At 36.9% G+C, this 25,255-nt stretch overlaps 1 protein-coding gene across 2 annotated transcripts; it reads right to left on the reverse strand.

Annotated features, from left to right (window-relative positions):
• Positions 1–25,137, reverse strand: EFCAB11 (EF-hand calcium binding domain 11). 2 transcript variants are annotated; one of them, XM_039346929.1, is made up of 6 exons: positions 24,923–25,137; positions 16,495–16,590; positions 13,078–13,123; positions 11,624–11,725; positions 10,627–10,717; positions 1–269 (listed from the first exon to the last, which is right to left on the reverse strand). In XM_039346929.1, exons 1-6 carry the CDS (start codon positions 24,998–25,000, stop codon positions 206–208), a joined length of 477 nt encoding a protein of 158 aa, XP_039202863.1. In that variant the 5' UTR covers positions 25,001–25,137; the 3' UTR covers positions 1–205. The 2 variants fall into 2 exon arrangements, with proteins under 2 accessions (XP_039202863.1, XP_039202862.1); XM_039346928.1 differs by lacking the exon at positions 1–269 and adding an exon at positions 6,636–6,866.
• Positions 25,138–25,255: the final 118 nt, after the last annotated feature.

Genomic DNA, 25,255 nt, shown 5'->3' on the forward strand with positions numbered 1-25,255 from the left:
TTGACCCTTCTTTCAAACCAGTGGTCCTCTCTGTCCAAAATGTGGACTTTGCTTTTCTTCAAGAGTGGCCTTTTTCTTTTAAATGCAGATGGACTGCCAAATCTTGTCCTGAAGGGTTTGTCCTCCTGTGTCTTGTATGCTGATGAGATGACTATCCTTGAATGTAATGTCATTACTACAGCTTATTGATGTTACATAATATGATTTATATTCTTACTATTCCACTAACTAGAATAAGTCTAAATGGCTGCCTTTGGGATCCACTGTATCTATAGACAAAAAAAGGGATTATGATTACTAATACTGCATGGATAGATTCAGGTTTATGTTATTCTTGAAGTAAATCATAATATGTTAAATATATTTAAATATATACAGGCAATTTCAGTAGACATAAATGGATTGCTAAACATCTACTAAATCTCTAGGGCAAGATTAATATATACTTTAAGAAGGATTCTTGTGTTACGCCCTATTAAATATTCTACATGGATAGATAAATTAATGAGGATTTTTTTTCAGTGGCAAACTAAAGTCCCTCAAATATCTTTGGCCAAGCTGAGACTTTTTTATGATGATTTAACCTACCAAATTTCAATTGTATCACTGGGCTTTTATTTTAACATGTGTGTTTTTTTCTAGGACAAGACTTTATATGGGAATTCCTCTTAGAGTTTAAGTAAATAATACTTATCTTAGTAGGTTTTGCAGTTCAGAAACATTAGAAAAGAATTTTCATCTCCAGCCTTTAATATGAAGGCAATTATGTTTTAATCCCAAATCATATGCTAAACCAATATGAACAAGCCATATTTGAAAATAGTGGAAAATATCTATTGGGTTGAAATGTTTCGGTAAAATAAGGGATGAATACTTTAAACAAGCTAATTGACTGTTGTACAGACTTTGAGAGATTGCTATTTAAAATGATTTAACTATAACATTCATTTAGCTGTGTGACAACTCAACAGGTACTAAACAGTTTGGCCTGAATGTTTTAGCAGAGCATTGTTTGAACTGAAACAAATCCAGTTTTATAAGAAATTTTAAAAAATAAATGAAAGTTAGAATTAGTTATATAACTAAATTTTAGCATGTAGAATTGGAAGATGTGGTTTTGGAGATCAATGAGTCAAAGGGTTAAAATGATAAAATAGCAATACAATAGCAGACTTATATACCACTTCACAGTGCTTTACAGAATCAGCCGATTGCCCCCAACAATCTGGGACTCGTTTTACTGACCTCGGAAAGATGGAAGGCTGAGTCAACCTTGAGCCAGTGAGAATCGAACTGCCAAACTGCTGGAAGCCAGCTATCAATAGAAGTAGCTGAACTACTGCATTCTAACCACTGCACCACCTCGGCTCATCTAAATATTCTTCTTATGATTTAAATAAGAAAATAATTCATCAGAAAATATTCATGTTTATTTTTAAAAGACTGCACTTTAGATTTATTTTTGTGCTGGTGCTATAAGAAACGTGAAAACTCTTTAACTCATATAATATGGTCTTATCCAGCTACAGCTATAGTTCCCCAAAGTTTATGCCTTAAATAACACTAGTATCGCTGGTGACCAACACCTGACCCATCACAAGATCCTCATTTGACACACCTGACCCATCACATGACCCTGACCTGATGGGACCCTCACCTGACGTGACCTCACCATCACAAGACCTACTGACCACCTGAAGCCCTTATAAACAGAATAATACTGACATCCCCTAAACTCCACTGAAAATGTTACCTAGCCGGGTAACAAAACGCTTGGAAACCAACCCACAAGCTGAAAGAATGAACCTCCACCTCTTAAATAACAAAGCTAGTCTTAAAAGATGCTACCAAACTCCTTCTGGATTATGGAAGCCAGAGTATATAAAAATCAACTCCTCCATCTCATGGATAATAGGATGCAAAATAACAAGAAAATTTTGGTTTCTTTTTTGGAAAGTTTTTTAATATCATACCTCTACTTTTAACGTGCTAGTTACGGACATATTAACACACAGTTCATTTTTTGAATTACTTTTTAGTTCTTAATTCATATTTTTACTGCCTGTTGCTAAGAAACATGCATAAGACTAAGATAAATGAATATATCTTAGACATATCTCACATACTTCTTATTTCCTATATGTACCATTTTATTTCATTTTTTTACTTTCTATCTTTTTTAATGCTGTTTAAAGATATTTTGACCAATATACCAATAATTAATATAAATGCCACCACAAAATATAAAACTACTTGATACTATAAAAAAAGAACCTGAAGTGCTCTTTGAATATTTATATTCAAGTATTTTCACAAATAAGTGTTTTCTTATCTGGACAAAAGCTTGGCTTGCAGTGCAACTCAGCCATCACATAGTTCTGACAACTGCTCGTTTAGCTTGACATTTAAAGCGTTGTCCAAAATATTTGTTCTTGTATATACTCCATACTTGCTGTATAATGTAGCTCTTCTGGATTATACCCTTTTTGAGGTAACTGCTGAGCATCTGTAATACCATCTCCCTAATTTTAGCAATTGCTTCCCTCAGAAAAGTCCTTTGGAAATAAATACACTCTGCAACTTCACTGATCAAACTGGTTTACAGAAGACAGAACTTGTCCATTAAATTGGCCAGTCCAAACATTCATTTGTTCATGAGTTCTTAACCTTATAAACCAGTTAGCTAATGAAACTACCTGCGGTCTTTGTTTTTCAAACTATATTATAACAACAACATCTACATAGATTAATATCAAAAGCAATTTCTTGCACACCTCACCTTAATGCTGACCTTGACATCACACCTTTACTTTTAACATTAACATTTACTAATAAAACATTTCTTCTCTATTCTCCAAGTATTAATTTTGGAGTGAAAATAGTACTCGCGAATAAACAAATACCAATATGGTTGGGATACTGCAGTGATGAAACGTTAGTAAAAATTCACGGCAATGGAGATGAATTACGAAATTATACAAATTTCTAGGACTCTAGAAAAGTCTATAATGATGGGAAAGGAGGAAGAAAAGAAGTCGATCAGCAGACAGATGGATTACTCCGTTGCAGTTGTGATATGTGAATAATTGGAAGACCTTAAGAACAATATTAGGTACAGAGTCATAAAGAAAGTTTATCTATTGTGGTCAGAGTCAACACTGATTTGGTGGCACAGTCAAACAATCAGTCAATCAATCAATCAACCAATCAATTCATTCAAAATATACAGGCAGTCCCTGACCATGTTTTATCAATCTCAAGTTCTTTGCAGTTATGTGTAACAGTGCCTTCTTGTTGGAACAAAATAGGACAAATGGGAGTTGAATAGTTCTGATTTTTATTTGTTATTCTTTACATTTTGTCCTTTTCAATGAATTCTTGAACTTTAAAATGCTCTTTTATTTTGAATAAAAGATATCTGGATAAACCCTGGGCAACTTGTAATAGGAAGGCTTTTTTCTAGAATATTAGGCCACAATCATTCTGATACAGAGGAGGACGTGCAATGCAGTACCACTGTCTACTGAAAAACCAAGATCATTTCAGTCACATACACCAAAGGACAAAAGACTCAATACCTAATTCTGGGGTATGGGGGGAGAAGCTTATCTGCTTTTGACTGTTTATATAGAAGACAGCACATCTACTTTTGACTCAAAAATTTGGAAACATAAAGGAACGCCAAAATAAAGCTTTGAAAATAACTAAAAGGAAATTCAGTTAATGTAATTGGTAATGACTAAAATCATATTTAATATTTTAACAAGATACGAAGCATTCTAATGGTGTGAATAAATTACATACATTGCAGTTTGCACTGAATGCACAGTACACATCGCAATAACATTAAATAAAATTAATAAATGGTTTGAAAATTGACTTGATATATTTAATTCCCCCCCCCACTTATATTTGTTTTCCAGAAAAAAAGCAGAAGAAACTTCCCTGTTTCCCAGCTTCTTGTCTGATGTACTTCCTTACAGAAATAGGGAAAGAGGAAGTCTTTTTTCCTGGAATTCTAAAAATTAATGTGAGCTACCATTCTGCAGCAACAAATAATTATTTTCGTAGTAAGGAATGAGAATATCTTATTTATTTGGGACACAGATGAACTTTGGCCTAATAAAATACATTTCAATTCTACAGGATTAAGTACAAAATGTAGCAATTATGAAATACTTTAAAATTAAATTAAAATAATAAGGGATAAACCAGCACATAGGTAAAATATGTAAGCCATTAGAGATTATTTTGCAAAGATTAAGCCATGCGAATATTGCTTAAGAAAGAAAATCGTCGAAAAGCTACTACTGCAGAAATCACCAGAACTGGAATGAATTGCACTGTGTACCATGTTCCCATGGCAACTAGCCATAGGAAGATTAATGTTTCATATTCACTCTGCAGTATATGTCTAAATAAAAATTTCATAGACAGCATCTATGGCTGAAAGTATCCACACAAAATCTAATTATTTTCATATTTTTATATAATTTCAGATAATTTTGAACAGGAACAGATAAAGACAATGTGCCTTCAGTGTGTGATCCTATTCATCTAAGCATAATCAACTTAAAATGAGAAACAAGATAGCTTCTGTTCAAATATTATCTTGCATATCCTGATCAAAAATCCCCACAAAAGCAGCAAATAGCTAATAATCTGCATTTGCTTCATGGAATATGCAGCAGACGTAGGAATTGCTATGTGGTGAGGCTTAGTCTCTTACAAAGTACCCAAGTACATAGTTTTTAAAGAAGAGAAGTTCATTAACAAGGGGTCCTTGGTGCTCTTTGAGCTTGGTTGTTTTCTTGCAGATACTTCATTACCCAAACTAAATAACATCATCACTGCAAGTTCATTATTCATCATGAATGCCAAAACAAAAGTTTACTTTAATGAATTAAAAAAGGAATAGTAATACAATCTCCGAAAATCTGCTTCTACAAATGTTATTTACTGAAAAGAGAGTCTTAATTTTAACACTGGTTTTAAAAAAAGAACTTTAAGATAGAATTGTATGTGTTTTCTTTTTTTAAGATAAGATAATTTTTATTGTCACTTTTTTCTTTGAACACAGTGTGAATACACTGGCACACATTAAAAAATGTAATTCTGATACTTGCTCTCAAAAGAAAATACATACATATATACATATATGTATATATGTATATATACAGTATTACAGAATCTAGTTGTTCTGCTTCAGATACTGTGAAGCTCCTCCCAGAAGGTAACAAAGAAAACCAGCCATGGAGAGGAACCGTAGCGTCCCAGACAATACTACTGGTTTTTAAAGAAGATTTTCTTAAACTCAGTTTTTCCTGTTGAGTAACCAGCTATACGTGCTGATATACACATAAGCATAATGCCCAGTTTTCCTATTTTGTCAATTTAGTATTGCTATCTTCCAGCTGAAATCAATCCTAGAGATTACCCCCATTGCCCCAATAAGTATCTATAAGAAACATACTCATATGTTTGTGTGTATCTGTCTGTCACCCAGACACACATGCAAGAGAGTTCTCTGAAAAAAGGAAAGACCAGGAAAATATTAATCTTAATTTAAATATGTAATTTTTTTGTAAAATATTGGCAGACAATATTTAAATTAATTGCCTATCATATGTAAAAATTATACACTGCTCAGCATATTCACATATGTTTTTGTGTGTACACACACATACACACAATACACACAGTACACATACAAACATTTATATATACATACACACAAACACACTATCTTTTATTAAAAGAAGAAAGTAAAGAAAAGAACATAATGAGTTGTTATGAAAAGGAAGCTGAATTAGGAAAAAAGAAAAAACACTAGAGATGAACTGAAGGATGAAATAGGAAGACAGGACATTTGCGCTGGGCTCATCAAGCATAAAACCATGGATGCTTACTCCACACAAATTCCTATTGAGTGTAATGGTTTCTTTTTCCAGGTAAGTACGCATACCTTGCTGCTATATTTAGAATGGAATTGCTTAGGCTAGCTTATTCGATGTGATAACAGTGGAAGAAATCTTTGATGTATAGGAGAAAGAGCTCTTCCTAGTTTTCAATACATATATTTTTGTTGAGCTGCAAAGGACAGTGGTTCTCAATCTGTGGTCTGTGGACCCCTGAGGAGCCATGATGTTTTCACGGGGGGAGGGGTCTGCAAAGGTCTGAATAAATGTTATGGTTTAAATCTTGAGTTAAGTCTTGATGGTCAGTGGCCATGGTCCATGGCCACAAAAGGTATTTAAAGGAGATCCATGGTGAAGAAAAGGTTGAGAACCATTACTTAGAAGATGCATAGGCATATCTGCCATTGAGCAGAAGAGGGGCAGAAGCCAGTGCCATTGTATCTACCTGAGAACAAGGACACAAATGTGCAGATTCCAGCCGCTTGTTTATGTGCAGCTTAACTAACTCCATCCCTCATTTGCACGGCACTCTTACATCTAAAAACGTTTGGCTCTAGTTTGCAAATATTATTAGGAATAAAATCTTGGCTCTTTACAGGAATCAAGATACTTACGATTACTAAAATAAAGAACAGAAATCAAATATTTATATATTGCTACTAATCCTCTCCACTTATGTCTTATGGCAAACACAAAGAGAAGAAAGATGCTAATCGGAAAGGTATCTTGGCATTTATTGTAAGCTAGCCAAAGGGAAGGAAGTAGCAATTGGGACAGGCAATTCTGTAATTAAGCAACATGGTTATAAAGTGAAACATCAAATGACTTGTCTTAAGGCATCAGTTCCAGTTGCGGTTGTTAAATAGTTCACTGCAGTTCTTACGTGCAATGTCACAGGACCACGATTTCCAACTTCCTGCCAGCATCCCTCTTGACTGTGTTTGTTGACTGTGAAGGTCACAAATGTTAGTCACAAGATGTCTATGGAGATTCTCAATTATTCAGGTCATAGTTGTCCCAAAGATGCTTTTTCATGAGGCAACTGGACTTTCTTGTTTTTCTTTGAAGACGTTTCATTTCTCATCCAAGAATCTTCTTCAGTTCTGACTGGATGGTGAGGAATGGAATTCCTTCCATTCCCCACCATCCAGTCAGAGCTGAAGAAGCTTCTTGGATGAGAAGTGAAATATCTTCCAAAAAAAAACAAGAAAGTCCAGTTGCCTCATAAAAAAGCATCTTTGGGTGAGCACAAGATGTTGTGATTATTGTAAATGCATGCCTGTTGCCAAACACCCAAATCATGATGCAATGACCGCAGAGATACTGCAAGAGCCACAAGCTTAAAGACCAGCCTTTTTAGTGCGACTTTTACTGTGACTTCGAATGATCACTGAATGAGCAGTCAGTAATAAGGACTACCTGTAAATAGCTTGGAGAAATACAACTTCTTGCAGCCTATTTCTTATCCACTGGAAAAATTTATGGCTATGTAGGAATTATCCTTATTTCATGGACCAGAGGTGAGGAAAGTGCATCACAACTTCTTGGAAATATACAAAAATTAATTTTCATTTAGACAAAATAGCAGTCGAGGTATGAGCCATCCAGTGAATTCCATGAATTCAAATAGCTCAAAAGCCATGAACACAGATCAAAGGTACATTTGAGTTCATAATGCTATTTGCAATAAACTGATTATACAAACTTGAGCAGGAATGTATATTGAAACCTGCAGCAACTGTGGATTTTGCTAGAACAATGCAAAGTTTCCATGCTTGTAAGACCCACCTCACTGATTTCAGTTATTCCTCACAGAAGAAATAATGCATGAACAGATCACTAGATCACTAGAATCTTTTGTTTGCAAAGTCATTATGACTATTTGAGACCAGCAAGCAGGTATTGAAACACCAAAGTATATTATGAACTCTGTCAGTTAAAGAAAGTTAAAGAGTTTGGTATTTGTATACCATTCCAGTGTTGTGGTTTTTGCTTTATTTTGTAGTGACAGTTTTTATATATGTTTAGAACCTATATAGAACAGAACAGAATGGAACAGAATAACAAAGTTGGAAGGGACCTTGAAGGTCTTCTAGTCCAACCCCCTGCTTAGGCAGGAATTCCTATAACTTTCAGACAAATTGTTGTCCAATCTCTTCTTAAAAACTTCCAGTGTTGGAGCATTCACAACTTTTGGAGGCAAGTTGTTCCACTTATTAATTGCTGTCACTGTCAGGAAATTTCTTAGTTCTAGGTTGCTTCTCTCCTTGATTAGTTTCCATCCATTGTTTCTTGACCTGCCCTCAGGTGTTCTGGAGAATAGCTTGACTCCCTCTTCTTTGCGGCAACCCCTGAGATATTGGAACACTGCTATCATGTCACCCCTCGTTCTTCTTTTCATTAAACCTGACATACCCAATTCCAGCAACCGTTCTTTATATGTTTTAGCCTCCAGTCCCCTGATCATCTTTGTTGCTCTTCTCTGTACTCTTTCTAGATTCTCAACATCTTTTTAACATCATAGTGACCAATACTGGATGCAGTATTCCAAGTGTGGCCCTACCAAGGCATTATAAAGTGGTATTAACACTTCATGTGATCTTGATTCTATCCCTCTGTTAATGCAGCCTACAACTGTGTTGGTTTTTTTTAGCAACTGCAGCACACTGCTGACTCATATTTAAATGATTGTCCACTAAGACTCCAAGATCCCTCTCACAGTTACTACTATTGAGCAAGTACTACTTATACTATACTGTACATTTGATTTTTCTTGCCTAAATGTAGAACCTTACTTTTTTCACCACTGAATTCACCACATCTGCCAGTTCCTTCCATCTGGTCCTAGTGATTTGAACTTGTCTAGGGTGGACAGGTACCCACTTACCATTTTCTTGCCTATTTTAACTTGTGTTTCTAATCTGTTTTTTATGGTACTGTTTTTGATAGGTTGGTCTGTTTTTTCCCTTTGTGTAAAGACAGATGCAAAAAATGAGTTAAGTAGTTCTGTTTTCTCCCTGTTGCTTGTCACCTTCTTTCCACTTTCTCCCACTAATGGACCAATCGTTTCCTTGACTTTTTCCTTGTTTTTTATATGTTGAAAGAAGGGTTTTTTTTGTTATTTTTTACTTTTGTTTCAAGCCTTAGTACATTTTGAGCCTTAGCTTTCCTCACTTCATTTTTGCATCTTTTGTTTTTCAATTTATCAGAGAGTTCTTTATGCAGCCATACTGGTTTCTTTTGAGAGCAGTTATTTTTCTTCTTCACTGGTATTGTGCTAGACTGGGCTTTTATAATCTCACTTTTCAAAATTTCTCAAACTTCTCGAGTTGTTTTCTCCTTGAGGATTCTCATCCTCAAAAGGTAGACTAAAAGAAATCTGAAGTGAATTGACATTTTTATAATGATTAAATACATTTGATGATCTATGGAAAATAACTAAGATACACTTCTCACAAGACGTATTATTACCTATATACTATGTTATTGTTAATGTCATTGTTAATATGAAAAAATTAAGAATTTATTTTAAAAAGCAGCATCATACTGAAGAAAAAAAATCTAAGATAAGTACTGCATTGTGAAGTAATTTACATTTATTTCACTGATTCACTTTAAAAAGCTATTTAGCACCACCAAATGGCTCAGCAGATATATTGTTAATTTAAGTCCATTTTGCTGTTCCACATGAACTGTTAATGTACATATTAAAACTTACGTTTACCTATACACATCATCAAGAACCCTGCTGTTCTTGAATGAAATTAAACAAATAATTGTTACCAGAAAGTTGTTTAAAGAAACACTGTGATTTGACAAAACATGCTACAGATTACATAAAACTGAAATAGAGAATTTCAAATAGTAAGGCTGTGGAAAGGCCACTGAATAATTTTATAATTGAACCATTAGCTTCTAAGTAGCCAGCTCTGCCTTGTGTGAGTCTGGTGAACTGCCCAACTCATTTGAATTCTGAAGAATGAATTAAAACAAGGAATCCCTCCCTTCTCACCACCTATATAGTACAAGAAAAACAGATACCTAACTCCACCCATAACTTCTTTGTGTTTTTAAATCAGGGTGGAATAAAATCTGCAAAAAGATTATCTATCAGGAGAGAGGAAGTATATGAAATGTTGTTGAAAGCATTGCATGGATTTTGAAGTTACTGCAGCAACAGCTTGTCAGACATCTTCTGCAGCATTCTCAAAGTCCCCCATCCACCCATTACCCTTTGCCAAATGACTTGACTCCACTTCTTGCACCCACCATCTTCTTAATCTCTTTGGAAACTATTTGTAATAGGGTAATAGAGAAAATAAGGGAGGAGGGCAAAGTACAAGCAAGTATAATTAATTAGTGCATGCTGGGGAAGACAGCAGGGACAGAATACAGGGAGCTGACTATTTTGTAAGGTACTATACCAGTGGTTCTCAACCTTTCTAATGCCGTGACCCCATAATACAGTTCCCCATGTTGTGGTGACCCCCAACCACTTATACATCACCGGGTGCCAGGGGCGTGGCCAAAGAAAAGGGGAAAAAAATGGCGGACAGCCTTGTTTGGCGACCCCCGTGAAATGGTCGTTTGACCCCAAATGGGGTCCCGACCCACAGGTTGAGAACCACTGTACTATACAATGCCTGCAATAGACCAAACCAAACCATGCACTTTTTTAGAGCATCTCAAATAATTCAATTCATCCTACCTGAATGCTTCAACAATGATCCTTTCTGATAACTTTGGCGCAACAATACTGAAAGCTTTTTTGAAATCTTCAAAAGATAAAAACCCTTTACCTTGTTGAAAAATAAAACAGAAAAGGGGATACAGCTTGAAAGATTCTTATACTTAGATGTACATTCACAAGCCAAGATTGAAAACTGAAATTGTTAATCCACAGAAATGAAGAGCTTCACAATGTTTTGGAAAAGATAATGTAAGCTTGTGCCTTTTAATAAAACGTGTTAATCAAGAAAAGGTGCTCTCACAGTCCTTCTGATTTTACATTTTAATTGGATAATATTATTTCTAACCTTGGTAAACTCGGAAGCATCTGGTTCATTAACTAAAGGCAAATGTAGAGTTCAAAAAATCAAACTGGGGAGAATGATGTCCAATCTGTCCACAAGATAGTACAACTAGTCCTTGCTAAAAGGTGGCAATTGTGGCTAAGCACTGTGGTTGTAAAGTCATGCCAACATAACAACAGTTGCAGTAGTCTCAGTAGCTATTGTTAGGTGAATCCCGCGCAATCACAGTATCACCATTTGCGATCTCTTACCATTTTCTCCATTGACTGTACTTGTCAGAAGGCAGTGAAAGTTGCAAATGATGATCTTGGGACTGTGGTATGCTGTGATGTTATAATTGCAAACCACTTACCCAGTGCCCAAATCAGAATCAGGTGACCAAGGGGATGTTGTGACTGTCGCAAATACAAGGACCTGTCATAAATCGCCCTTGTTCCATGCATTGTAACTCTGAATGAATTACCTGTTAGGTGCTTCAAATCCCACCCAAACAAGTCCAGAATTAAATTTGCCTTAAATAATTGCCCTATAATGATATTGATGACAGGAAGAGAAAGATTTTTATCCTGCCCCAAGCTGGCCAGAAAAAAGGATATAATTAAAATATAATAACAAAACATTTTATCAATAAAATATTCAAATAAAGTTATTCCACACTAGGGGAAAACTTACATTGTCTGTCAAAAGACATGAATATCCGTCTTATTTCACTATGGTAAAAGTGTGCAACTTTCTTTGTAGTCATAAGATTTAAAAAATCTTCAAGTGATAATCCTAAAAAAAATAGGATTAGTCATTTAGTCAATAGAAGTAAATAATTATTCTTCCAACAAATAAAATTCAAGCATGACAGTACAGTCTATGTAATCTTCTACATGAGTTTTTTACTTTATTTATTTATTCAGTTTATTTGCTGCCTATCTTGCAGTCCAGGCGACTCTGAAGTTCATTGCAACTTATTCCCAATTGTGTATACAGGATTAATGCATCACAGGGTTTATAAATATAAATATATATGTATATAAATTTAGATAAACTAAGTACTACTATATTGACCATGTGTAGCTTTTTCAAAATAAGTTTCAAATATTTGCTAGAGAATATCATTTATCAGACACCTATGTATAATAGCAATGCAAACTAACTTTATTACAAAATATGCAAGTATATAATGAATATTAATTTAAACTAAAATGTTCTTATAAAAATTAATAGACTACTCATGACTACATTGTAGCAAGGTTTCTGATCAAATCAAAATTAGTAATTACAATTAACCATAAAGAAGAAAAATGATTCCTTTTTCTGATGATAAGAACATATGACTCCAAGTTGTTACTACAAGTTCTCACTTCCCTTCTAGATAACTTAAGTGCCCTCTGGTATATGTTAGAAGAAAAATGGGACACAAAAATCCTGTAATAATCTGAAAGTGAAAGTTAGTAAGAATGTTTAATTAAAAAATAAAATATAAAAATTAGCTTTAACTGAATAAAATGTGGGTTAGTGGACATTTTAATAAAATCAGTATAAAAATACAAAGTCACAAATATATTTTGCAGCACCCAAGAAATATGAACTGAATTGTTAACCATCTATCCATCTGAAAATCCTGAACCAAACCCATTTGTTTTGTTTCCATATTATATTATTTCGGCCAATTAGAACCATCACATATTATTATTTCACTGAACTGTAAGCAATGTTACTCCCACAATTAATTTACAGAAATGTCATATTTACAAATAGGTTTCCAGTTTCCAGGTTTTACAATGGATATTCACTTCTATCTTTCCAGTTCGCTCAGGACACTGGGAAATAATCTTGAGCAGATCTGGGAAATACAGCGGGAGCATAAAGAAAAGAATTCTTGATGCTAAACCATATTAGGTTTGGCTCATATTCTGAAGCAATAATTGCACTACGTATATGCAATTTCCCCATCTTCCATATTTTTAATGTAAACTATCACAACTAAAAATAATCAAAATGAATATTTGCAAGTTGATGTCCAAAATATCTCTAATATTTAACAAAATAACTACATCAACTTTTCAAACCCTGTAGTTTTTGATTAAGCTCTTATCATCAGTGCATAATAATAGATTTTCATGCTTATATAATACCAAATGGATTTTGTTTCGTAGAGGCCATAGCTGAATCCGCTTCCATCTAAAATAGAAAAAAAGTATTATGAACAAAAGATCCCTTAAATGCTCACACATAAACTAATTCTTCAGATTAGGATAAATACATAATTATCTAATTAATTTTTTTATTCCATTTTATTTTTGATCTACTTCTTGTTTTCCCCATAATCATCCTGTGCGAACTCAACATTAAGAGCAAGATCAATCAATGTTTATAAACCTTAACCTCTCATAGATTCTAACTGAAAAGTCAAACACTTAAATTTATAAAACCAAAATTAATAAAATTTGAAAATACTTAATTGGGTAGTAACACTGGTAACAATATCTCCAGTAACTTATGCTAAAGAATAGATTAAGAGAATCAATATCAAAATTAAAATTGCTTTTCTCAAGACGTAATCTGGTAACTTTACAATTAAAATGAAAACTTCAAGACTTTTCTAGGCTCAATGCATCCACTGAAATGAAGTGAACCTAAGATTGCTTTGACCAAATAAATGCCAATTCAACATATTAAATCAAGTTGTTTTAATTGCATTTGTTAAATGTGGGTTAAAAAATCGGGTGTTAATGTTTGGATTAGCATAATATGCTAAACCAGTTGTTCTCAATCTTTTCTTCATCACAGACCCCCTTTAAATATCTTTTGGGCATGGCCACAGACCACCAAGACTTAACTCAAGATTTAAATCATAACATTTCTCCAAGCTTCTGCAGATATCCTGTGATGACATTGCAGCCCCCACTGTGCTAAACCAAAAACAACATAAGAATCAAACTACATTAATTCACATATAATCTATCATTCAAATTCCTCATGCAGTACTAGCAACATTACTAAATGTCACTGAACATGATTTATAATTTTGCTGGCAATCGATTTGCTATTACATCAACAGTATACAATAGCTTATATTTTTCCTCTGGGTTCTATTACTAAGGTAGAACCTATGAGATGTGCCTTCTCTGTTGCTGCTCCTGTCCTCTGGAACAACAATTTTGGATTTGTCTGGCCCCAACCTGCTGATCTTTCAAAAGACATTAAAGACTTTTTTTCCCTAAATAATTGGATCTGTGGGTGATATGACCTGCTGGATGACATTTCCTTTATGCCTATCTACTTCTCTGTTGTGTTTTTGTTTTATTATGTGTATTGCTGAGTTATTATTGTTCAATAATGAAGTATGCTGACATGAGATGACTGCCTGGGCAATATGGGTGGCTATATAAATCAAATAAATAACTCAAAAGTGGCAGTGGGAAATCAGACTGTACAGTAGAACAACATAGGCTCAGGAATGGCAAAACATAGTTCCATGTTTAAGGTGAATTAAAACAATACAAATATTAAATAAATAAATATTAAATGAAAATTAAAACCAATTTTGTCAAGTTCAGCATTCTCTTCTAGCATCATTTTTGATACAAATGAAAACTCTACTTGCTACTCCTATTTTTATTGGATTAATTATCATTAAGTGAAGATCTGATTTGTTCAGATCTGTTACACCAGAAGCTTTTGGCATTACCTCCTCAGAATTCTGATCCACCTTACATTAGTCCCAAACCACAGTGCTTCTCACTGATTTTTTTTTTAATCTGGGAGTGATTTCTGCTTTTTTTTTTCCTCCATGAGTTGCGCTTTCAATCTCAATAGTCCTCCAAACCAGCTCTCAGCTCATGAATGACACAATACTAGGATTCAGTTGGAAATCCCAATATTAGTATTTAATCAGCTTTTTCTAGTCAATGTAATTGAAAATAACCTAGCTTGAGATTGGATTTTCAGTCCAGTAAAAGACAAATGCTTATACAATATTCTAAGACATTTCCCCATTGGCTGAAACCATCAGATGTTCAGTCTTTTAAATTTATATACAGGACTGAGTACAAATCACACAGCAAGAACATTCTTCTCTTAGCACAATTTGTCTCATGACAACTGATATTTGCACTCAATACTATAACATTTGTCAGCATAACTATCTTTTCATTTAACACAGAAGGAAAAATCCTGTACACTTATAGTGACAGCAGTGGAATAAAAACCAAACAAAACTGAATTTACCATGGATGATATTGCAGTAAAGCTAAATGGCATTTTAAAGTACAGAAGCAGTCTGTCTGTGGAGGTTCTAAGTCATCCAGGTCATAGTTGTCTCAAAGGTGCTTTTTCAAAAGGCAACTGGACTGTTTTTTCTTAAGGAAGGAAGAAGACGTTTTGTTTCTCATCCAAGAAGCTTCATCAGTTGTCCTTTTCTTTCTCGAGAAAAACAGTCCAATTGAAAAAAGTACCTTTGATACAGAAGCAATCCTTTTCATCTATAAACCAGATTGCTTCCATCATCTTTGAGAGGCAGGAAAGTGCCTCTTTACTATTTGAGGTGCTATATACAGTTTGTGTTCTCTTCCTACTAAAAAATTTATAACAAGGGTTACTCTGGGTACACCTACTGAATTCTACTACCATGCTTCTCCCAAAATAAGACCCGGTCTTATACTTTTTTGCCTCCAAAAGAGGCACCAGGTCTTATTTCCGAGGGATATCTTACACGCTTACCTTAGGACCGCTGCAGCCAGGCCTTCCATGCCCTGACACCTATCGTGCTGCTGCTTGAGTTCTTCTGTGGCCACTTGTGGCGCACCATGCTGCTACTGCCGCTTGCCGATTGTGTCGTTGTCGCCACTTGCAGGACGCCGTGTGGCTTGTCATGCCAATCGCACCACTGCTACTGCAAGCAGCAGGAGGCCACGTGGCACATCATGCCAATCACATCTGTGCTGCTGCAAGTGGCAGGAGGCCACAAGGCTCGTCGCACCAATCATGAGTGTGCGATCGGCACAATGCACCACATGGCCTCCTGCCGCGATCAGCAGCAGTGGCACGATTGGCACAACGAACCTTGTGGCCTCTGGCTGCGAGCAGTGGCAGTGGCATGATCAGCGTAATGCGCCTCGTGTCGAGGCGTGGGAGGATTGGCTCCAGTGGTCCTAAGGTAAGTGGGTGCAGGGCACATGGGGCAGCTCCATCCCCCCATCCCCGCCCTAGCTTGATTTTTAGGCGTGTGCCTCGCCCCAAAACTAGGGCTTATTTTTGGCTAGGGCTTATATTGGGCACACGTGTAAAAATCAAGCTAGGGCTTATTTTCGGGATAGGGCTTATTTTCGGGGGAACACAGTAGCTTTGGGAGGCTGAAGCTTAGAACAAGGGGCATTGAGAAGCTTATCTGCAATATCTGAAAAAGATAGCAAGAACCAAGTCTTTTAAATTTTTAAATAATTCTGAAAAAATGTTCTTTGAAAACTTCATATTAATAGAGATTATTTAATGTCTAGTGTTCAGGATATTGAAAGAATAAGCCAGTCCTCAATATAAGAAATAAATGGTACCTTTGAGGGCTTATAGCCAAAAAGCATCACTATAGCAACTTTATAGTCTTCTCGGCTTAAATATCCTTTGTTGTTTTCATCACATGCCTCAAATGCCTAAATAAAAAATAAAGATAATTAGGATTTTAAAACCTCACTATTACTTATCTTGATATATGCTACCACTGTGAAAATCCTTCAAAATGTACTTCAAAATATATAATAATGTATGCCAATGTTAAAACTTTTAAAGCAACAAAGTCTTTTTAAAGTCTTAGTAACCGAAATGGTGTAGGGTTTCCTGCCCGAGCAGGGGGTTGGACTAGATGACCTCCAAGGTCCCTTCCAACTTTACTACTACTACTACTACTACTACTACTACTACTATTATTATTATTATTATTATATCTTCATCAATGATTTGGACGAGGGGATAGATGGGGAACTCATCAAATTTGCAGACAACACCAAACTGTCAGGAATAGCCAACACTCCAGAAGATACAGGAGGATCTGGATAGACTTGAACACTGGACGCTATCTAACAAAATATTCAGTGGCGAAAAAAGTAAGGCTCTACATTTAGGCAACAAAAAACAAATGTACAGGTATAATAGTTGGTACCTTGTTCAATAGTAGTAACTGTGACAGGGATCTTGGAGTCCTAGTGGACAATCACTTAAATATGAGCCTAACACAGTGCTAGTCTGCATTAACAGAGGGATAAAACCAAGATCACGTGAAGTATTAATACCACTTTACAATGTCTTGGTAAGGCCACACTTGGAATACTGCATCCAGTTTTGGTCACCGCGATGTAAAAAAGATGTTGAGACTCTAGAAAGAGTACAGAGAAGAGCAACAAATATGATTAGAGGTCTGGAGGCTAAAACATATAAGGAATGGTTGCTGGAATTGGGTATGTCTAGTTTAATGAAGAGAAGGACGAGGAGGATATGATAGCAATGTTCCAACATCTCAGGGGCTGCCACAAAGGAGAGGGAGTCAAGCTATTCTCCAAAGCACCTGAAGGCAAGACAAGAAGCAACAGGAGAAATTTCCTGACAGTTAGAACAATTAACCAGTGGAACAACCTGCCTCCAGAAGTGGTAAATGCTCCAACACTGGAAGTTTTTAAGAAGAGGCTGGACAGCCACTTGTCTGAAATAGTATAGGGTTTCCTGCCTGAGCAGGAGGTTGGACTAGATGACCTGCAAGGTCCCTTCCAACTTTTATTATTATTATTATTATTATTATTATTATTATTATTATTATTATTATTATTATCTTCTCTCATACCAGGTTAAGACTATTAAATTTGGAATTTTATTGTCTGTAATGTAATGTATAATGATATGTATATGCTAGCTAACCCCTGCTCTGTGGGTCATTGTTTCAGAGATATTTCTTTATCCAAACAGTGAAATCAAATGACTATGGGGTGGCAAAAAAGCAGTGCAAAAAAAAAAAAAAGGAAAGTTATAACCAGTAGCCAGCACAGGTTTGTCAAAAACAGATCATGCCAAACAAATCTTATTTCATTCTTTGACAAGTGACTAAATTAGTGGACCAGCAAAATGCTTTGGACATAGTACCAAATATATACTTGGATTTCATTAAGGCATTTGACAAAATATATCACAACCAACTTTTTAGTAAGTTAGAAAAATGTGGGATAGACAGCATCATCACCAGATGGATTTGTAACTGGCTGACAAACCTCACTCAAAATGTAGTCCTTAATGGAACTATATCTACACGGAGGGAAGTAAGCAGTGGGGTACCCCAAGGTTCTGTCTTAGGCCAGTATGTTTCAATATCTTCATAAATGATTTAGATGAGAGAATAGAAGCGGAACCCTTCAGATTTGGAGATGAAACCAAGCTGGCAGGAATAGACAACACCCAGAAGATAGACTCCAGATCCAGAAAGATCATGACTGACTTGAACACTGGGCCCTATCTAACAAAATTCATTGGTGACAAAAGTAAGATTTTACACTTAGACAAGAAAAACTGGTATGGAATAGGTCAGTGATGCTGAATCTTTTAGAGAATGAGTGCCCAAACTGCAACCCAAAACCCACTTATGCATCATCGAGTGCCAGGTGGGTGTGGCCCATTGGGTGGGCATGGCTGCGATGGTAACGGCAGACTTGACGGGGCTAAAAAGTTCAATCAATCAATTCCAACTTTGCGAGATTTTTTTTTCCCGCAAGAAGTTGAAATTGACTGATTGAACCTTTTTTTTTTTTTTGCACACAGTGGAGGAGGCCTAAAGCGAAAAAGTTTTATAAAACCCAGCTGAAGGCCTAGGACTGGGGTGATGGTGCACGTGCCCACAGACAGGGCTCTGAGTGCCGCCTCTGGCACCCGTGCCATAAGTTCGCCACCACTGGAATAGGTGAAAGCTGACTCAATAGCAGCAATTGCAAGAGGGATCTTGGAGACCTAGTGGACAGTCACTTAAATATGAGCCAGTAGGTGTTTCAGCCACCAGAAAAGCCAAGGTAATTCTAAGTTGCATTAACAGAGGGATAGAATCCAGATCACATGAAGTGTTAGTACCGTTTTGTAATGCCTTGGTGGGACCACACTTGGAGTACGTTTCCTGACAATTAGAACAATTAATTAGTGGAACAACTTGCCTCTAGAAGTTGTGGGTGTTCCAACACCTGAAGTTTTTAAGAAGAGATTGGACAACCATTTGTCTAGACCACAGGTCGGCAACCTGCGGCTCCGGAGCCGCATGCGGCTCTTTGAGCCTTCCCTTGTGGCTCCCAGCCTCCTCTGCCTTTGCAGAGAGAGACAGAGACAGAGAGAGGCAATTGCGCTTCCCTGCTTCTCTGTGTGTGTGTGTGTGTGTGTGTGTGTGTGTGTGTGTGTGTGTGTGTGTGTGTGTGTGTGTGTGTGTGTGTGTGTATGTGTAAAAGAGAGTGCACTCACATTGTTCTCCGAGGAGCTGAAAAGCTTTCTGGGCGGAGCTCCTCCCTTTGCTGCGTCTCTGCAGGAAGCAGGAAGGGCAGGAGAGAGCTAGCTAGCCCAGCTAGGCTGACTCAGGAATTCTGGGAGTTGAAGTCCATGAGTCATAAAAGACACGAGGTTGCCTACCCCTGAGATTGTTGGAGAACAACTTGAAGCTTGCCAGGTGAGCAGCAGATGGGGGGGGAGAAAGAAAGAGAGAGAGAGAAAGAGAGAGAGAGAGGGAGGGGGAAAGAGAGAGAGGAAAGAGAGAGAAAGAAAGAGAGTGGGGGAAGAGGAGTGGCAGACCAAGGGCAGAGAGGGAGGGAGGGAGACACAGAGAGAGAGACCCTTTTGACATCTAAAATGAAGATAACACTGCATATATCCTTTTTTTACCTGTGTGTGTATGTAATTTTATTCTCTTAAAGCATTCTCTCGGTGATCATTGTTTTAATAGTATGGATATTCCCAAGAGTCATATTTTTACTTTTATTTTTAACGTGTGTGTGTGTATGTGTGTGTGTGTGTGTGTATACACACACACACACATACACAAACTCTCTCTCTCTCTCTCTCTCTCTCACACACACACACACACCTATAATAAAGATAAAAAAGGATATATGCAGTGTTATCTTCATTTTAGATATCAAAAGGGTTTTGCGGCTCCCGGTGTTTTGTTTTTGGTGGGAAACGGGTTCAAGTGGCTCTTTGAGTGTTTTGGGTTGCCTACCCCTGGTCTAGACTCATACCCAACCAGCCTGCGCCTGTCTTCAACAGTGAAGAGACACAGGGCAGAAAACATCCTGCAGCCAAGAAGGCTGTACACACATTTGCACTACTCAGGTGACCCTGAGGACACAGGTAAACCTCCAAATGGCCTCTGCGACTCTCTAAATCAGGACTTTTCAATGGGTGGCATAAGTACCACCTGTGGTACTTTGCCACGTGGCAGGTGGTATGCAACTGTCCTAGAGAAGTGTAGTGGGGGGAGGGGAATGAGCCAAAGCTACCCAAGCCTGAGGGAGAGGCAGCTGCAGCTGCAGGACTTTCTAGGCTCCGCAGAAGCCCAGGAGCCTGCAGGGCTCCAGCTGATTGCTCCAGCTGATTGGCGCTTCCAGAAGCAGCTCAGAGCTGGAAGTGAACTGAAGAAAAAGGGGGGAGGAAAGGAGAGGCTATAAAAGGAGGTGGTTTGGGCAGGAAAAGGAAAAAAGCAAATGTAATTAGTTTTACCCCCTTTAATTGAGTCTGTCTATGGCTTTTAGAAAGTTTTGTTTGAAGGTAAACAGACTTAATTTAAAGCTAAAGCTTTTCGCAATTGCCGGAGCCTTTCAGTCTTGGATTGCAACATTGTGACACGTGACACGCTTGAGGCAGCTTAAAGAAAAAAACAGTTTATGTGTGTCTTTATTTTATGAGCTTTTCTTGCTTTGCACTTGATTCCTGTGTCTTTAAGGGTACAGGGAAGGGATTGGGGTGGTGGTGCATTCTTACTACACTCAGAAGGGAGAGAGGAAGAAAGGCCAACTAGCTAGCTCATGGGTCTACAAACTTAGCAACTTTAAACCTGTGGACTTCAACTCCAAAAATTCTTCAACCAGTCATGATGACTGAGGAATTCTGGGAGTTGAAGTCCACAAGTCTTAAAAATGCCAAGTTTGAAGACCCCTGAGCTAGCTGGTAACGGTGCATATTAATAAATATGGATAAATTCATCATACATTTGTCAGTGCAAAGGGAAAGTGATTCAGCAAAGGAACAGCCACAGAAGAAATTAAAACTGGTACTTTTTTCCTTTGTTTCTACAGTTTGTAATATTTTATTAGTTTATAGAATAAAATACAAAACTATAAAAGCAAATAGTAAAACACAGTGGGGAGGAAAAAAGGGGAAAAAGTGAGGGGGAGAAAGGAAAAAAGAACAGACTTCCTCTGTTGCAGTAGAAGGAAGCATTAAGACTGAACCTCAACTTTTTACTTTTCCATAATATTATAAACTAGCCATTTCTATAACAACAAATGAATCTAATCAGTAAAACCCAAAATCCCCCCCTTTTTTTTAGTCATCAAGTTCTTGACACCTTGCTAAGCACTGGTAGTACTCAAATATTGTCATGTCCTAAAAGTGGTACAATCTGTGAAAAGGTTGAAAAGCCTGCTCTAAATAATGCAAATGACCAGCTGTCTGCAAGGAACATAAATCCTTCCATTCCCCACCATCCAGTCAGAGCTGAAGAAGCTTCTTGGATAAGAAGCAAAAACATCTTCAAAGAAAAACAAGGAAGTCCAGTTGCCTCCTGAAAAAGCACCTTTGGGACAACCATGACTTGGATGGCTGAGAATCTCCACAGACACTGCTCTCTTGAGGTTTCTTTCTAACTCTTTTGTCTTCTACACTTGAAACTATTTTTTCAACAAAGCTAATGATGCAGTGAATTTGGCAGTCCTAACCATTTAAGACCAATAAAAAAGGGTTTATAATGAAGATTCACAACTTGAATATCTTTCCTCAACAAATGGTACCTATCATTTTCAGCAGCTGCTAAAATAATCACAACATAAGAAAATGTCAAAGCAATCCTGAATTGAATAATAGTGGTAATACAGTTCAGAAATACTTTGATATTCTTTGAATGTATATGAAAGAGATTAGAGAAAGTACACATGAATCTAATAATGCTATAATTCTGATTAAATAAAGATCTCAGCCTCTTTAGTTATATGCAGCAATCATACAGCAACATGCCTTTAAAATAATCCAAAGAGAAAAGAAAAATGACAAATTGCCTACTGATGATCACTAGAAACACTTTGTGAAGAAAACTGTTAATGAAATCCATGAACAAATTATCAGGTCCTGAAAAGACACCAGGGCTACTTCAGAATCTTTGAATAATGATTAAAAGAAACAACCAATAAGCTTTGTTATTTTAAATTTTAGATATCAATTACAAATATATTAGAGATTATAAGACTTTTGAAAGTGAGCATAAAGCAATTATCACATTCTAGACAATTGGGAAAGATGGATATAATTCTAACTTTCATTGAAATTTGATGTTAGTACAATCCATAAAAAATAAAATTGTTTAGAATAAAACTTTAAAAATCTCCATCTTCCAGGCATAATGCATGTCTAACAATGTAACATCATTACATTAATTCAGATTAAAGTTCATTCAATATAGGGTGTATGCCCATGGTATCACATAGTACAGAAACAGCACTAACTGATGATCTTTGATGATGCATCTGTCCTGGTTGATCTCTCAATCATGATATCCTTCTGGACCAACTATGGGCTTTGGGATTATGAGAAATGATGCTGCAGTGATATTAGACCCGTAGGTGAGGTTATCCATCAGTATGGGGTTAGGTAAAATCAGTAAACTGATTATGGTTCTGTCTCAGACCCTATTCAACCAAGTAATATTGTCAAAGTTTAGTCCTAGTTCTTGGAATCTGTGATGATCTGGATGGAGGCAACAGACTCAAACTCAAATCTGGGTTCATGAACTTACCATTTCTGGGGATTTTGCAATTAATACACCTCTCTATATAATTGATACGCAATTTGGGGAAGTTCTTGGATTCATTGTTTCGGTTTAAGGAGAGAGTTACAGCTGTGGCCAGGATGGCCTTTATACAAATCCAACTTGTGCACCAGTTGTACCCATTCCTGAACTGAGGGCCCTATTCACAATCATTCATGCATTATCCACCTCTCATCTGGATTCTGGCAAATCACTTTACCTGAGCATGCCCTTAAAATCCATTTGGAAATTAACTGGTGCAGAAAAAGGCAGTACAAGCAGATGATGGTATGTCCATATAAAACCACTCTACCACCACCAGCAGGCTACCAGGTGCAATTCAATGTGCTGATTGTCATATATAAAGCCTTTCATGTCTTAGGCTCTGTTATTTGATGGACTATTTTTTTCTCATGGCTTCTGCCTATAATATGAAGAATTGCAAGAAACCAGGTGTATTTAATTTAATGAAAAGAAGGATTAGGAATATCTTCCAATATCTAAGGGGCTGCCTCAAAGAAGAGGGGGTCAAGCTATTTTCCAAAGCATCTGAAGGCAAAACAATAAGCAATGGATGGAAACTAATCAAGGAGAGAACCAATCTAGAAATAAGGAGAAATTAATTAGAATAATTAAACAGTGGAACAGCTTGCCTTCACAAGTTGTCGGTGCTCTCTCACGGAAGGTTTTTAAGAAAAGATTGAACAACCATTTGTCTGAAATGTTAAGGGTCTGCTGCTTGACCAGGGGTTTAGATTAGAACAGGGGTCCCCAACCCCAGTCCATGGACCAGCACCAGGCCGCAGAATGCCAGCAACCAGGCTATGCAAACAAGGGAAGCCCCATTCGCAGGATGCAGACAGCATGCAAAGCCACATCCCTCCAGTTTGTGGAAAAGCCTCTCTCCACAGAACTGGTCCCTGGTGCCCAGGTTGAGGGCTGCTGGATTAAAAGATCTCCAAGATCCCTTCCAACTCTGTTGTTCTGTTATAATCTGTTAATCTGACATTTCCCATACTTTCGATCACATCTTTCAAGCATGCCTCTCTTACTAGATTTGATGGAGCAGGCAGACATAACTGGGAAGAGGCAGCCCCACAGTTTACTACTCATGTTCTATGTCAGGTTTTACAGGGGAGAACCAGCACTTCATATTGCACTTGGAAACATATTGGGAACTTAAGGATACTGTATGTTGAGCAGCACCCATAACTGCCTGTCCTGCTGCATTTTGGACTAGCTGAAGTTTCTGGATATTCTTTTTTTTTAATTTTTATTTTTAACCAACAAGACAAAACAGAACAAAGCAACACATAACACACACAATATATATACCTCCTTTTTTTTACAGCAATTATGTAACAGTAATCTAATATTTACATTTCCCCCTTATTCTTCTTTAAATATTTGTCCTTATAGCCCCATTATTTCTTATTTACATTTTTCTTCCTTCATGTGTACACATATTTTCACTTTTGACCTTTCCATATTTATTCTCCTCTATTATTTCTAATCTCCAACCAGACATACACCTTGTTCCATACTATATAATACTCTGTGTCTTCCTTTTCTTTTATCTCTTTTGTTAATTTGTCCATCTCAGCACAGTCCAAGATTTTTCTTATTACTTCTTCCTCTGATGATATATTCTCATTTTTGTTTCTGGATATTCTTGTAAGGCAGCCCCATTGGAGAGTGCATTGCAGGATCCACTCCGGAGGCGATCAAGGCAGTTCCTCCCAGTCCATGAAAGGGCACAATTGACACACAAGACGAAGTTATATTTTGGCATGTGTTTGGGGGAAACTGTTTTTTTTCTTCTTCCAGTGTTTCCTTGGAATGTATTCTTGCAAGTTGCATTGGTAGGGTTAGGGATCTTTAGCAGTTGGGAATCTTTAGATGAGACGAGAAAATACAGGGACTTCGACCATAAAAGCCCCATTTAAAATACCTACCTTAACCCATCGCTTGTTACGGTACTTCTCGGCTGGGCAATCTTTTGATTTCGCTGCTTCTTTAGGAGCCGCCCACATTGCCAACAGTAGAGGCACCGCCAACTAGCATGAAGTTTTCCTTAGCAACGGAGCGACTCTTCACAATCAAAATGCGGGTTGTCAGCGGCAGAAGGTGCGAGAAAATCCCATTGGAGGAATCGGGCGGAAAAAAAAAAGCTGGTGGTTCATACTCTAAGTTCTTGATAAACGGCCCAATCATTGGTAGCAACGGGCTGTCGATCATGGGCTCCAGGGGAGGAAGCTTTACCCGGAAGAGGAAGTTTTTCTCCCTTG

Source organism: Crotalus tigris, unplaced genomic scaffold (assembly GCF_016545835.1).
Source record: "Crotalus tigris isolate CLP2741 ecotype Arizona unplaced genomic scaffold, ASM1654583v1 scf7180000018040.1558517, whole genome shotgun sequence".
NCBI lineage: Eukaryota > Metazoa > Chordata > Lepidosauria > Squamata > Viperidae > Crotalus > Crotalus tigris.

Excerpts from the sequence above, each read along its gene's own strand:
- EFCAB11 (XM_039346928.1), bottom strand. The coding sequence starts at position 25,000 with ATGTGGGCGGCTCCTAAAGAAGCAGCGAAATCAAAAGATTGCCCAGCC. Across the intron at positions 16,591-24,922 it reads GTAACAAGCGATGGGTTAAG|GCATTTGAGGCATGTGATGA; the intron begins GTAGGTATTTTA and ends TTTTTTATTTAG. Across the intron at positions 13,124-16,494 it reads TTGGCTATAAGCCCTCAAAG|ATGGAAGCGGATTCAGCTAT; the intron begins GTACCATTTATT and ends TTTCTATTTTAG.